General features: G+C 46.8%; 1 protein-coding gene across 7 annotated transcripts in view; it reads right to left on the reverse strand.

Annotated features, from left to right (window-relative positions):
- Positions 1-15426, reverse strand: part of MBNL3 (muscleblind like splicing regulator 3) — a 131797-nt gene that overhangs the window by 11604 nt on the left and 104767 nt on the right. For 3 of the 7 annotated variants that reach the window (XM_075007998.1, XM_075007996.1, XM_075007995.1), the window contains 4 exons: positions 14620-14673; positions 8652-8802; positions 2837-2931; positions 885-958 (listed from right to left, as the gene is read on the reverse strand). In XM_075007998.1, coding sequence (XP_074864099.1) covers positions 902-958; positions 2837-2931; positions 8652-8802; positions 14620-14673 — 357 coding nt within the window. In that variant the 3' untranslated portion in view covers positions 885-901. The remainder of the gene's footprint in view (positions 1-884; positions 959-2836; positions 2932-8651; positions 8803-14619; positions 14674-15426) is intronic. The other 4 variants (XR_012647343.1, XR_012647342.1, XM_075007997.1 and 1 more) reach the window with 3 other exon arrangements.

The raw sequence follows: 15426 nt of genomic DNA on the forward strand, positions 1-15426 counted from the left end.
ATAACCAGCCTGATCAGTTCATGTCAATGATTTCAGATATAATTCCACAACTGCCTTCCAAATCCATGTTCACAGCTTACATGCAAGTATTTCCCTTTAATTTTTGTCCTGTGGAAAAGTCGGACTGAATATTCATGCAAATAAAATGGCTTCCATCACCATATTCAGTCAACTCTTTTTTCTTTAGTCTCTCAATGGTAAAAATGCAGGGAAATCCCTTTACAAACAACATCCTACACATGCAAACAACAAGAAACTAAAAATAACATTGAGCCCACTGTGAATTTATATCAAACAAATCCAAAAAGGGGCCTTGTTCACACTCAGAGAACAGCAGCAGACTATAAACATACCAGGCTTTGCAAGGTTATAGAAGAAGTGTAACGTCTGCAGCCTTCAAGCTTATTATCACAGTGAAAAAGTATCTCAGAAGGGATCACTAATTGGCATGTTCTTGGCTGACACGAATCCATATAACAATAATGAAGCTATGCTGACTGACACCTGCTATCTGGTCCTACTCACGCTGAGTAAATCTCTTACTAACTGCAAAACATTTTATGTTTTTCAGCTGACTCTCATTATTAAAACATTATTCATCCTTGGTAGCAAATGTGCCGTAAGTTGCACTGTAGAATTTGGTATGTAATTTGAAACCCTCTAGTACCTAAAACAGTCATGTCAGGAGGGGTTTGGTATGTTTTAAAGAAGACATTTTAGACAGCACCAAAAAAGTAGTTTATCATAAGCCCTGGACACAGCTGTGCAATTCCCACTTGCTGCAAGAGTTTAGCATGCAGAGAACTGCAGGGGTAAGGCTAAGTGACAAATTTAAACCCTTATATTAAAAAGCTGTAAATATCAATAGTTAAAAAGAAACTTACTGTTCTATCGGTAACGTCTACATCTGTGAAACAAACATGCTGCTACTCAGTTCATCTACTGATAACTGGGATATCTACAGTAGAAAACATTTCATATTAACATTTTCTTGAGATCACTCCATCCATTCATCTTCAGCACTCATTTAAGACTGATCAATACATATAACCACCGTTAAAACAGTATCTTAGAGAATGTGAATTGATCCCTGAGTGTATCTGTTTTAACACTGATCTACATAGTTACATCATTGTTAATACCCAATGGAGTACATGAGGATTGTACTTGAGGGTCCAAGTCCATACACTGTAAGACAGCCAAATGGCCCGTAACCTGCAGTTTGGAAGGCTTCACTTGGAGGGAGCACGCAGCCCAACACTAATACTGCATGGCTGTGTCTACACGGGCACACGTATTACTAATGAGAATTCAGCGCCTCATTAGCATTAGGACACTTCCAGCTGCGGCGCTTTGAAAGTGCCGCTTTCACAAGCACACGGCTCGGCACGGCTACATGGGGGTCCTTTGTGAAAGGACCCCGCACCTTTCGAAATCCCCTTATTCTGATCAGCGATCGGGAAAAGGGGATTGCGAAAGGCGCGGGGTCCTTTTGAAAAGGACCCCCATGTAACTGCGCGGAGCCGCGTGCTTTTGAAAGTGGCGTGAAGCGCCGCAGCTGGAAGCATCCTAATGCTAATGAAGCGCTGAATATGCAATTCAGCGCCTCATTAGTAATCTTCGAAATGGCCATTAGCATGGGTATTTCAAAGATTTGTGCCCGTGTAGACACACGCCATAGGAACAAGCATTTCCTTCTTGTGGCTGTGCAGTTATCAGCCCTACTGTATCTGAAACTAGCCAAAACCAGAGAAACAAACCAGTTCCAGCCAGCATAGGTAGGCAAGAATTTGCAACAGGCTAGCTCTGAGCTCAGGCCTCAGGCTAAACTCCCATTATGCTGGACAAGACTTTGTGTCTGAGTGAAGCCCAGCAAACACCGACAGCATCTGCCCTCTGGAATTACTGCAATATCCTAGTGGCAGCAGTGTCCCATAGAATAACGTGCGATGTGCTTTTCCTTTGAGCGGCTCTGAACCTGAACACGAGGAACTAAACAGAATTGCAAATGTTACAGTTGTGGGGGGTGGGGGAACACTGACCCAAATTCTACGCTGGCCTACACGGGAGCAGTGGTGGTTTAGTGAGCCTAATGAAGCATCGATGAGATTTTGCATCTATAATTGAGGACTGGTGTGGAAGCAGCCATTTCGGTTGAATACCTTCAGAGCAGTGTTTTGGAGATAATGATGGCTAGGCAAACATGCATGAAATCCTTTACATTAACGGCACTGACAAAACAGTACCTACTACGCACAACGTAAATACTGCAGGGATGGGTGAGTTGTTTCTGCTTTAACACACTTGACCCTCACCCCGCTCCTTTAGAACCCCAGCTTGGGTTTTCCCATCTCCATTTCCCACCCATGGCACAGCACTGTGGGAGGGCCTGGTCACCGTGCTGTTTCTGATAGAGGCAGAGAGCAGGTGGGCTTTCCAGCTTGGGAGAAAGCCTCAGTTCCTTGGGAGTTTTCCAGCCCAGGGTGGCACGACTTCAGAGGTCTGTAGACCGTGAAGGCGCTTCAAAGAAGCCTCCTGACATATAAGCGCTGCTCCAGCCTGGGCCATCTCCCCAGTTCCTTTAGAGCCTCCCCACCCCACGAGCCAACGCCCCCTCACCGATCCCCAAGGTATACATGCTGCCTTTTGAGGGGCCCGATCCTGCGCTGAGCTCAGCGCCTCGTCGGAGGATCTGAACGCTCTCAGCCCCTCAAGGCCGCAAAGGGAGTTACAGGCGCCTGGCCCCTCACATGAGACGCCCAGCACCGCCTAGGACCGGGCCCTCAAAGTCATCTAGTGCTGAACACGTGAAAGAAAGCTATTGAAAGGGCCAAACCTGATTGGCTGTAGCTGTTGCAGCGAAGGGGACGCTGGTGGCAGGTGTTGTTGCTGCAGACACAGTGGTGGGCGTAGCACCGTGCATCATGGGCACTTTCAGTAGGGAACCATGGAAGCGACATACGGGAGGGTGGAGCATTTATGTAACCATGGCAACATGTGGGGGCGTGGCAGGTATCACAGCAACAAGCCATGTGACATCGTCATGAAGGATACACCGGGGCGCAGCATGCAATCACAGTGCAAAGCAAGACAGCGTTGGGGGGGAAAAAATAAAAAAAAATAAACAAGAGAAAAGGGGAAAAGCCAATTACAATTATAATTAAGGAAAAAACTAAAACATTCTCAACACTTAGTACATTTATGAGCAGAACAATGATGTATTAGACTCTAAGGGCCAAACTTCCCAAGGCGGGTGGGACGGGGTGTGCTAGCAAACCACTCGTGTCACTGCACACCTGTGGGCGGCTGGCCACACAGCGCACGCAGGTTCTTTTGGTGGGGAGGGCGCCTTTTGGCGAGTGCATCTGTCCCAGCCGGCTTTGAAAGTTTGCCCCCCAATTATGAATTCAAAGTACACAGTGCACTTCAGAGCAAGTTTTCCGACAAGACATTGTCATCATGGCACATATTACAGCTACGATCCCACTGCGTAACATGGCTAGCAGCTGTAACATCCTTTTCAACGGGTTTTCTCCCCTCTCTACAACAGGGCCTCCCCCTTGGTACAGAACAGAGTGGCTGGCAGGCCACTGCGTCTTCTTTCTGTACAATTCTAGAGGGTTTGGCAAAATTCCCTCTTGGAGTGAGGAGGGAAGAAACGATTCCCAATGTCTGCAATCCAGCTCTGCAGAAACAGGCCCCCGAAAGGATAACAATCGACAGGGATTCTAGAGACAACCATGGCACACAGTAGAGATCTGCAGTCTTTCCGCTGGACTCAGAAAGCTTGGCTTTGACATCACGCAGCAGTTAGAAGAAGCACTGCCAGCACATGCAACTGGCATTCCACTGGCCAGCACTTGCTAGGGGTAGGGAGACGGCTGCTTCCCGAGGAACGGGCAGGGACTTGACGAGCTAGGGCTGCCCTTGCAAACGGAGAGCTGCTCAGCTCTTGTGACTTGTGCCAGAGCCCGGTTAGTAACAGAGGGCATTGGACGAGCGCCCGATGAGGAGAGACCCACTCCAACCGGCCCTACTCTGGCCTGGGATAGTCAGGTGAGGTTAGTGTTCATTTGGAGCAGCAAAGGCGATACTGGTTAAGACCTGATAAAGGTGTGCACCACTCTGTCTGGATCCCAGTCTCGGCTGTGGGTCACCAGCTGCCAGCAGCCCTGCTCTCACATGCACCAACCACGGTTATGCATGTGTTGCCCTGCTAGGCTTCCCTGCACAGCCCGGGGCAGGGAGATGCTGTGAGGCCTTCAGATCTGTTCCCTGTCCCGTCTGCAGTTCCAGAATCAGTCCTGGGGTCCGATGGTAAGGGTCGGAGGAGGGGCAGTGAGCCACACAGTGACTGGGGGATGGAGAATGGGGAGGGCCCTCACTTGGTGGCTGGGGAGGATGGAGCACAGAGGGGCACGCACCCAGAGACTGGGAGACAGGAAGCACAGGCAGTGATGGGAGGAGGGGACACAGGGAGGCCCTGCAGTTGGCGACTGAGGGGTCGTGGAAGGGCATGGGACAAGTCCTGTACCCAGTGACTTGGGGTGGGGGGCGGGGGAACAGAAACAGGGCATGGGGAGAGTCCCACACCCAGCAACTTGGCAGCAGGAAGGGGCAGATGGTCCCATGTTCAGCAACTAGTGGGGGAGGTAGGCAGCACAAGGACCCACAACCACCACCTGGGGGGTAGTTCAGGCTGGAACCTAAGCCTGGCTTGATGTCTAATAACCTGGGGGGTGGCGGCACAGGTCTCAAAGTCAGCACTCCCCCAGCCTGGCCAGGCCTAGAGGGCAGGAAAGGAGCTCGGAGCCATACCACCATGAGCCCTTAGCTCATTTCTGCTAATAGCCTTTCAAATCCCTCCCACCCCTGCACCCCGTGCTCCTCGGAGAGCCTGCATTCATTTCAGCACCTCTGCTCCACCCCTCCCCGCCGGGACGGTCTGTGGAAATTTTTTTTACTGGGGCAGTCCCCTGCCAGACTGAAGGCCAAAAGTCCACCCTTGACTTACCCGCCTACATCCAGCTACGCCAGATGGGAAGGCGAGCAAGAAGCCCCGCTACAGTCTGGACAGCAACGTCTGTTTTTTAATACAGACCAGGCACAATTACTCTGGGACTACACGTCACCCCATCCGGCGCCTGCACGCTGCAGTCCCAGCACCGACAGCAGCTCCTCGCTAGCGCCTCCTTCTCGAGCTGGTTTCAGTCACACTGTCAGCGCTATTTTGGGGCTCTGTGCAGCACACAGGCAATTTCCTCAGCAGCGTATTTAAGAGGCAGATCTTCAGCTGCTGTCAATCAGCACAGCCCTGCTGACTTACAGAGCCATGCAAACTCACGGCAGCTGAGGGGCTGAACCTAAGAGCATCTCTGACTGCAACACTGTTCTTTTTCAAAAAATCAGCAGGTGGGAGAGTAAATATTCATGGTGGCGTGTCTCTAATTCAACCTAACACGGGCTGGATGCCCGATAGGCCACAAAATTCTTCCTACAGCCACCTCCTTTTACTGCATTGTCAAATTCAGGCCCCAGAGATACTTGTGCCTAAAGCAGACCCTCCTGTTAGCATCAAGAATGATCACATTACACAGAAATTAAAAGGGATACCACCCTCTGAACCTTCAAGATGACTGGCGAGTCAGTCAGACCACTCAGCCATGCAAGTTCTCTCTCTCTCTCTCTCTCTCTCTCTCTCTCTCTCACACACACACACACACACACACACACACACACACACAGACACACAGAGTAGCAACTGGCTGCCTCTTTCAGGTTAGGGAAAGTTGAGAAGTTTGTATAGAGAAACCTACCAACACTCGTAGTGGGTGCCATGCACAGTACTGACCCTGCACACCATGCAGTGAAGCGTGGAAAGATGAACAAAAGGGATATTTCATTAGTGAAGCATCAGTGTTAGAAATAACTACCTCAAAGCACACGTTCTCTTTGCAGCATTCAGTATTAAAGCACATGCAAAAAACCAGATTCTGCATATTGATTTTTAAACTCAGCTTTCAGATCCCAGCAAACCAAAATCATTCTTGGATTCTTGGGTACAGAATGTATTTCCCCTCCAATGCTTGGAACTGAATGATGAGTTGCACCAGGAGAGGTGGGGCCAGTCCAGATTATTTAATATCTTTGAGAGGGGAGGATGCATGCTGGAAATTTTGGCACAATTAACACAGCATTTTGCAAATATACAAACTGATCATAACGGAGGCAATAACGTTTCCCTTGAAAGAATTTCACTTTTGAAGTCCTGCCTATCCTGCTGGCTTGCCCACTTTACAACTGACTACTCTGCCAGTGGGCGCTGTGGCTTTAAAGTCTCTCTATTTGGCTGAAAGATGCAGTTGGTCTGGCCTTGACACAGCTCTAACAGTGGTGATATTTGAGACATACGCAGTAGCGTTGACTGTGCAGTGCCCCAGGTGATCAACTGTGTACCTGACCAACGTGTACCTGCAAAAGTAAAACTAATCCAAGCAAACTTTTGCCTGGTCTCTGTTTGGCCGTCACTCTCTGACCCAGAGACCGGCTGTGTCTGGATGGAGCTGAATGCATAAAAGCAGGGGCCAAATTGTAGGGCTGTAGTGATAATGGGTGCTGGTATCAAGCAGAGTACCTCAAGGATCAGTTCTGGGGCTGGATTTGCTCAATACCTTTAACAACGATCTGGATGAGGGAATGGATTGCACCCTCAGCAAATATGCAGATGACGCTTAACTAGAGGGAGAGGTTGACACACTGGAGAGTAAGGATAGGGTGCAGAGTGACCTAGACAAATTGGAGGAGGGGGCAAAAGAATCTGGTGAGGTTCAACAAGAACAAGTGCAGAGTGCTGCACTTAAGATGGAAGAATCCCAAGGGCTGCTACAAGCCGGGGACTGACTGGCTAAAGCAGCAGTTCGGCAGAAGACGACCTGGGGTTTACAGTAGATGGGAAGCTGGATATGAGCAAACAGCATGCCCTTGCTGCCAAGTAGACTAACAGCATTCTGGGGTGCATTAGTAGGAGCATCGACAGCAGGTCTAGGGAAGTGATTATTCACCTTTATTTGGCACCGGTGAGGCCATTATCTGGAGTACCGTGTCCAAATCTGGACCCCCAGTATAGAAAGGACATAGACACACTAGAGAGTATTTAATAGAGGGCAACAAAAATAATTTGGGGGCTGGAACACATGACTCATGCGGAAAGGCTGAGGGATTTGGGCTTGTTTAGTCTACAGAGGAGAAGAGTGAGGAGGGATTTGATAGCAGCCTTCCATTACCTGAAGGGCATGCAGGTTAACCAAGTGTGCTGGTTAGCCCAGTACCAGATAACACTGCCTTCACTGCACCCCAGTGGAAGGATGACTCTGGCATCTAAGGGAGCTGCCGTGAAGTCAGCCCAACACCACAAACAGGACTTTGCAGAATATGATTAGTGGTGCTTTCTACTTGTGCTCTGCCTGCCAACATGCAAAGCTACTCAACTGGAGGAACAAGTCCTATCCAGTCCTGAATTCTGATTATTTTCTATTTAATGCACAAACATTCCATCTTCTACTTGCCAAAAGTTGGTTGGCCTCTTTCCTTCATTAGCCCAAAACACACAACATGCATGAAAAGGGGTTTAGGCTTCTGGTATCCAGGTTTGATCCTCTAGTTTGATAGCAGAACTCTTCTGTGGAGGGCAGATCTGGTCTCCCACTACTCTTCCACGTTTGGGCCATCTCTGGCCCAGAGGAGTTTTACTACCACCTCTGTTTGGGACAGGAACAGGCCCATGATGGATTAATTTAAAAGATGCTGTTCAGAGGGGTGGTTTTGTGGACTTCTGTAAATATCACTGAGCAAAGGAATGAGGCATGCAGCATTAAAAAAAAATCTAGACATAAATGCTGTGATGCGTTGGCAAGGAAAATAATATTAAAATCAACAATGTTCCCAAATCAGCCACAAATAATAACCCAATGGCTAGCTGGCACTCTTACACCCCCTACCCCAGTCAATGTTTTTATTGGTCTGTGAATAACTGAACTGCATCTTTCAGTTTCACCTGTAGACTTCAAAAGCAGAATAAAAGCTTGGGAGTTATATTGCTTTTAAAATGGTTAGGCCAAAAAATTGGCCAGAGGGAAGCATATAACTTAAAGAAAGAGTTTATGTAATTTATAAAGGCATTTCCTCTTTAAAATTGGGACAGCTGGAACATTTGGGGTCACTGAGCTGTAGCCACAAAGAGGGAATGGAGTTTTGAAAGGCACAAGCTATTTTTCTACATAGGTATACACAACAGGTTGAAGTGACCTGATAATGCTACCCAAGAGTCCAAGGAGCAGTTTGGGATTCACCAACTGAACAATAAAGAAGAGCAAAAAGAAGTGAATTAGCAAAATGTGGGGCCATTCCTCCGAGTCTGATTACAAAAAGAATGACCCAGAATGTATCTTTAAAAATCTGAAGCTTGGAATTGCAGTGGGTGAAGAAAAAAGGCAAATGTTAACATTCTGTGGCTTGCGTAAAAGAAACAACACACACCACTGCTTTGTGTACATTTTGCTCAGGTCTAATGAAAATCCACTCTAATTCAATCGCCAGGAGAACACTTCTAGTATCAGAAAATAAAAAAAGGAGAAAGTGCCAAGAGAACTCACCTGTAGGGATAAATGCAGGCTGTTGCAACTGCATGTTAGCTAGAGCCTGTTGATAGTGGAAAACGCTTGGGTTAAAGACTGTGGTGGCACCATTGTTTTTTTCAAGTGCTGGCCTCTTTGGTAAAGGTTGAAGTGCACCAGGCGGCAGGGCCTGTGGATGAGGGATTTGTTAAAAACAAGTACAAAAGGAAAAAAAAAACAAAACAAAACACAAAATTAGACCAAGCATGCAATAAAGAATATGGACCCTGGCCTGCCAGTCTCCTGCAACTGCAGCAACTTAGCAAGACAAGAAACGGAAGAGCAGCTATTCGCGGTAAGGTGGTAGGTAAAGTCACAGGTTTACTAGGTAAGCAGTTAGTAAAGACACAAAGAGAGGGTCTAAAAATAAGAGGTCTAGGAATGCTAAGGAAGCTTTCCGCATTGGGCTGACTTATGCACGCAGAAAAAAGGAGGAAGTCGTTTCGGCAGAACACAACAAAAAGCAGTTGCAGGCAACAAGTATTTGAAAACTATCAGCTAAGAGAAACATAGCAGACAGCAATTTCAAAGGAGAAGATTAGCATAAGCAACGGAACAAATGAGATACTTGCCTCTGCTAGTGTTTGTTAAATACCTGCCTACGTGTGTGGGCATGTTTACATGTAGATTGTGTTCCTATTACGGGGCCAAAGAGGTAGCAGCTGCCAGGTATATGTCTGGGTTTCTACTCATTACAAGGGATGAACAACAATACTTAATGTCAGTCTTGATTTTCCTTTCACTTGAACAGCTTCACACCTCTAGCCACAGCCTTGACTTCAGCAGAGCCGCTCCTGATTTACAGCCCTTTAGAACGTACATGTTTCTGGCTGTCAGTTCATATGGAACATGGCAAGTGACAAGGCTGAGGTGCGTTTTCCTAGGCAGCAAGTCTTCTCCTTGTGTCCTACCACATTACAGCATCTCCACTCAGTCAAACCTGTTTCATGATTAGACTTGGGAAAAAGCTTTACAGCCGCTTTTCCTGGTAAGTTACTCACCCTTCAGAAAGCGAGTCTCAACAACACCTGGGCAAGTCCACTGATTTGGAAACAGGAGCACTACTAATGATTTACAGCTTCTCATTATAGCAAAGACAAGAATTTAACTTTCTCCCTCCACACTGTGATAGGAAAGGCTGCCTCTCAATTACCCTACACGCCTTCTGCATGTAAACTCCCTTTGACTTCAATGAAAATTCAAGCAGGTGGAAGCAGCAGAGAAGCAGGCCACCTGCCTGGCTGATGGAATGTAGCAAAGCCATGGCTGGAAAACTGGGTTTTCTTTCTTTCAATGCAAGTCAAGGTTCCAAAGCACAAAGAGTGTTAGCTAACAAAGGGGTCAGGCTACACACAGAGCATTTGTCAGAAACGACAAGAGGAAAGCAGCTTATAGAACGGCAGGGACGGAAATACACAGGAGACTATCGTTACAACTTCCAACAGTTTGTTGCTGTACAGAAACCGATTTCACTTCAGTTTTAAAGGGCTATAGGAGACTGCACATCTGAGAAATGTCAAACCAGTTACCTCCAGGCAAAATGCAACTTCGTTAGGCCTGTTTCCAGGGTTATTTTTGTTTGGCCTTTGTTTTAACACAATCCATTAATCAGAAGCAATTCTACTTGCAAAAAGTGCTTTCCAACAAGCCCAACAAGCCCGTGTGCGTATCAAGGCAGAATGTGAAGGAGTTTCTCACAGCGTTTAGATGGTCAGTTTTAGAGACAGCAAGTATAAGTGGGTTAACGTTCTCTAATGTGAGTACTTAAATGTAAGCACTCAAGTCCTCATTTAGAGACCTAAGAGGCCTCCTTCCAGAGCCTGAAAATTTCGTATTTTACTAATGATTAAGGGATAAAGTGACTTTCTCCCTTAAGACTATACATATATGACCTGTCTACATACTAGCTCATGTATGTATATCTGCTGTCCTCTGTTCTTGAGGTGAGCCCTCAGCTGGTGTAAACAGAAGCAGCTCCACTTTCTTGAAAGAAGCTATGCTGATGCACACTGACTGAAGATCTGGCCCATGTAGGCTCATATATAAATCATAAATATATAAAAAGGCCTAGGTCTCGCATGGGTTGCCTGTCTGCACTTTCATTCCAGAGTGGTCAGTCAGATGGCCCTTGGGCTGCTGAATCCTATGACTGTCTGCTGGGTAGAGGCCCTGAAAATAATTCCCTCATGAGCACAACTTCCTTAGACGCTGCTAGGAAGAGCCGAGACTAGGGAGAAGTGGGATGGGTAACTTCATCCTCTCAGATGTGTGTTGTTTCTCCAGGCAGTCTACAAAGCTCCTGCCACCACTTGGCCAACTGATGTGGCCTGATCCAGAGGGATCCTTTTACCCACCACTGGAATGCAGCCACCTCTGGAGTGAAATGTGAATTTAACAGCACACAGCAACACACTGGTGTCTCATGGATTCTTTCAGAGCCAAAAGTAAAGAGCAATACTGTTTCCCATTAAAAAGAAGGATGGGGGGTATGGGCAGAGCTGGAATCTAGCCAGGACTATGGGGCAAACAAACCTAAGTCTTGTGAGAAGTGGGATATATCTTTAATGGCCTCAAAGTCAAGGCCCAGGTTTCAGCACCTCATGGAAAATGTGCCGCTTTTCCCATGCCACCAAGTATTGGTTCCCCAGGGAACAGCCCAACCTGCCGCATCAGCCAAGGGGCTCCCTGCAGAGCACACTGGGCATGGATGGCCTGCGGATGGTGAGCGGGCTCCTTGCTTAGGCAGTGATGGCAACGACTTGCGTTGTTTTTCACTACGTGACTGGTCATCTAAACCACATGGGGAAGTGTCTTCTCCCTGGCCTGACCTGCCTTGGCGTGCTTGCTTTCCCTGCGTTCTTGTGTGAACACGGGCATGATAAGAGAAGAGCCAATCCTCACAGCAGTCTGAAAAAGAACCTGTATGTACCAACAGCTGAGTGCCAGCAGGTAACAATGGGATGCTGCTGAATCCTGGCTGAATCCAAATGTGACTCACACATGGCCAATGTGTTGGTTAATTTCGTCCCCTCTTACCCGCGCTGCTCATGCATGATGTTTACTAGCTACTCAACGTTCTTCTGCAACTGTAATCCACTTGGGGCTGGGATTGTCTGTTTGTTCTGAGCGGGGACAACGCCTCCTGGCTAGGACTGGAGAGCCTTGTGACACAACTAGTTAATTTGTGCAGAGCAGGGTACCCCACTCGTATCAGAAGCAAGTGGAGCACCATCTCCATCGCATGATTTTTACACATTACCACAAGAAATACCTAATAAACCATTTTGCTGGTCTTTGAAGTGCTACCTGACTGCTCTTTGTTTTGCTAGTGTGTAGACCAGCCCGGCTCCCTCGCTGTTACCACAAGAAAACACTTTTTGGTGCAGCTTTTTATGTAAAGGATCCAGCACCAAAAGTTACAAAACCCAGGCTGTTCCGAGGACAGCAGAGTGGCTGTTGGCAACAAGCACTTAAGATATTTAACGGTAGGAAAGCTTTTAAATTTACACAAAAAACAAGCAGCCCTAAAGCACCTTAAAGACTAATGATTTTATTGATTATGTAATGAGCTTTCATGGGTAGTGGGCCTTGCCCACAGAAGCACATCACCTAATAAATAAAATTGTTAATCTTTACGGTGTCACAGGACTGCTTGGTTTTTGTGAAGACACAGAGTAATATGGCTACCCTGGGAGACTATTAAAGTTACATAAGTACGTTGGGCTAGAGGCCAGATCTGCAAAGATGTGTGTGCGCCCAGAGCTGAGATAGGTGCTAAGTGGATTTTCAAGAGCATGCAGAGCCCAGGTGGTTATGATTCGCATCTTTAGGAACATAAACACCTTTGAAAATTTAATCCCAGATACCCTAGACCAGTGCTTTTCAAACTGTTTCAGATTTTCAAAGGGGTCCACACCAGTGCTCCCTGTCAGCTGAGTGCAAGGGCAGCTACCCACAAGAGATTCAAATGCTGCCCAGCCGATTAGCAGAGCACCCACAGCTGACATCATGTGGTTCTCATGGTGGTGCACATCTGTGCATGCCTCAGTGCATATAACAAAATTTATCCTGCACATGGATGGAAAAAATTAGAGACAACATTGGTCCACACCTCCCCTTGACATGGTTTAGGGGCCTGCAAATGAAAGAGTTGAAAACCACCATTTTACTGTGTAAACAACCTGCTCCTGAGGATGGAGTGGGAGAGGCAAGGTGAGTAATTTTCCTTCTGCCACGTCTCCATTGATGGGAGAGGTGGGTCTTGGGAGGCCATGATGTCGCGTAAGGGAACCCTCAGGTAGCTGCCACGCTGGCTTTGTGCCAGCTGACCAGCACAAATGAGCTGCAGCCAAAGCCAGCAATCGGCCTTTGTTGCTTCCTTTTGTGTGGTCAGTGACTGGAAGTGGGAGCCCTAACAAGATTTCCCACGCAGCTCTTGTGAGCGTTATTCGAGGTTCAGATAGGGAACTCTATTGCCCACTTAAACAAAACTATGACCCCTTAAAGGGCCCTCGCCCTAGAAAGTACTCCTCTGTGGTAAAGCATTCACCCAACGGAGGGTTTAAACAACTGTGCTACTTTCCGAACTTCTTGATTAGCTGCTCAGCCACAGACCAGAACCAACTCCCTCGGAATTCTGTGGGAATTTTCCCATGCATGCTATGGAGCAGGTCCTAAATCCGCACCCTGTTCCCCTCAGCATGTCCCTTTCAGGATTATAATTACCAGCAAAAAAATAGCACTAACCGGCTTGTTTCCCATTTCCTTCAGTGCTCAACATTTCCATTTCTACCCAGAGGGGCAGTTTGTTTTTCCCGGTTGTCACAGTAACCGCCTGCCAAGCTTTGGGCAGCAGGCGGGTAAAACTGTGTCTTAACTGGATGGAAATCCCAAGTTTTTTGGAAATATAAACAGGACTGAACGGATTTAAAAAAAAAATCACTTCAGTGAAAATTAACCTCCTGTCAGAGTCCGCATACGGCCAAAAAGTCAGGCAGAAACAACTATAAACGCTTAAATAAAGCCCTCGCTGTTGGGGATTCTAATGATGGCTGCTGGACACATGACAAGAGCAGCCCGCATGACATCTCCCTACCGTAGCTGGGAAGGATGAGATTGTGAATCGATAATTGTTGGTAAGTGATGATTTCACTCTGAACACACAGATGAAAAAATATCTGCACTGACAACAATCAATTTGCTGATGAGCAAAGCAGGAAAAATACTGCTGAGAACTTATTAGGGTTTGATTAAGGCCATTTACTTGTGAGAGTGGCAATTTGTGTTCCAACAGTTTTAAGCCTGTAACTTTTTTGAATCTCACTGGCCACTGTTACTAAACAATTATTACTAGAGTTTGCTATTGTCATATCTCCCTGTTAATTTCCCACCACTGTGAAAAATTTAAAATCAATAAAATGAAGCTTAAAACCCATAATTTTGTGCAGCTGTCCACATTTAAATGGATAAACATTGAAAAACATGCTTAAAAATGGTATAAGTATTATCCCTCGAAAAGGAAAAAACAAACAAAAAAAACCCCAAATTGAATTCTGCCAAGCCTTTCCGTATTGCGCTGTGAGGTTCTCTGACACAGTCACACCTCAGGACTGAAAGGCACTGAAACAGCCTACTAGACCCCATGTTTCACAGTGACACAGATGCTGCTGTTTGAAAACAGGCTGAATAAAAACAGTGTGATAATTAAATAGCTCCAGAAAGGCATTTGGGTTTCTGGAAGAAAAGCTCCGATCACTGGGAATTTCCAAAGGCCTAGCCAGAGAAATGCACCTGTCTGGCATGGACTGTTGGTCTAAAAGAACACTGGGACATTTCAGTGCAGGATGGGCAGTCTCCTTCAGGGTGCAACACAAAGTAATCAATGAAAAGGTATCCGTGCAATCTAAGATGGTCACATGCAAAGCAAGAAGGTGAAAGGTCCAAGTACCAGGTCAAAGGTTGCCTCGAGGGGTCGCTTCAGTGATCTGACAGCTGGCTGAGTCTTAATTAGCAGGCAGCGAGCACATGATGGCAATGGGCCAAAAGGGGAGGGTTCAAGCACAACAAAAAACAGCAAGCAAAGGTGCGTCAAAAGGAGAGCAACATTGTGGACAGGTGAAGAGAAAAAAAAATGAATGCATTATACAATATATTAAACAGACTAGGCATGCACAATATGGGGAGTTCGCTGCAGTTAATTGGACCAACTCTATTAAAGACAGCGGTTGTCTCTCGGTAATCTTTAAAGGTAAAAGAAATACCCTCATAAATCACAGACAGCATTGGACCTAAATTAATTAGACTGCAACTCGCAAGGGGTCAGCCTATAGCTTCTTCTGAAGTAGCAGGTGGCGTTAGATTTTAACAATACTTTTCATGCATTATTCAGTCAATGATTGGTGTGCCAGACTTAGGGCTTGAACCTGCAGCTACGTTGCACATGTGAATCTGTTGGGAGAATGAGAGGGCAAGATGGTCGTGGCCATGACAGCAGCCCTGCCCATAAAGGTGCTCTGGCACATGCTTAAGTGCTTTTCCGAACGGCGCCCAACCACCAGACCCTGGTCCCTCTGATTTCAGTGAAACTGGCCCATGACCCACGTGAGCCGAGTTACTTGTTCATTAAGTGCCTGCAGGATGGCCCTTTCCCATACCCCTGCCTGAGCTTTTCAGAGATGAATGGACCCACAACCTACTTGACAGTGGGGCTTGTTTGGATGCTTTACACCATGTGTGATTCCTGATGAAGGATCAG

Source organism: Carettochelys insculpta, chromosome 13, assembly GCF_033958435.1.
Source record: "Carettochelys insculpta isolate YL-2023 chromosome 13, ASM3395843v1, whole genome shotgun sequence".
NCBI classification, from domain to species: domain Eukaryota; kingdom Metazoa; phylum Chordata; order Testudines; family Carettochelyidae; genus Carettochelys; species Carettochelys insculpta.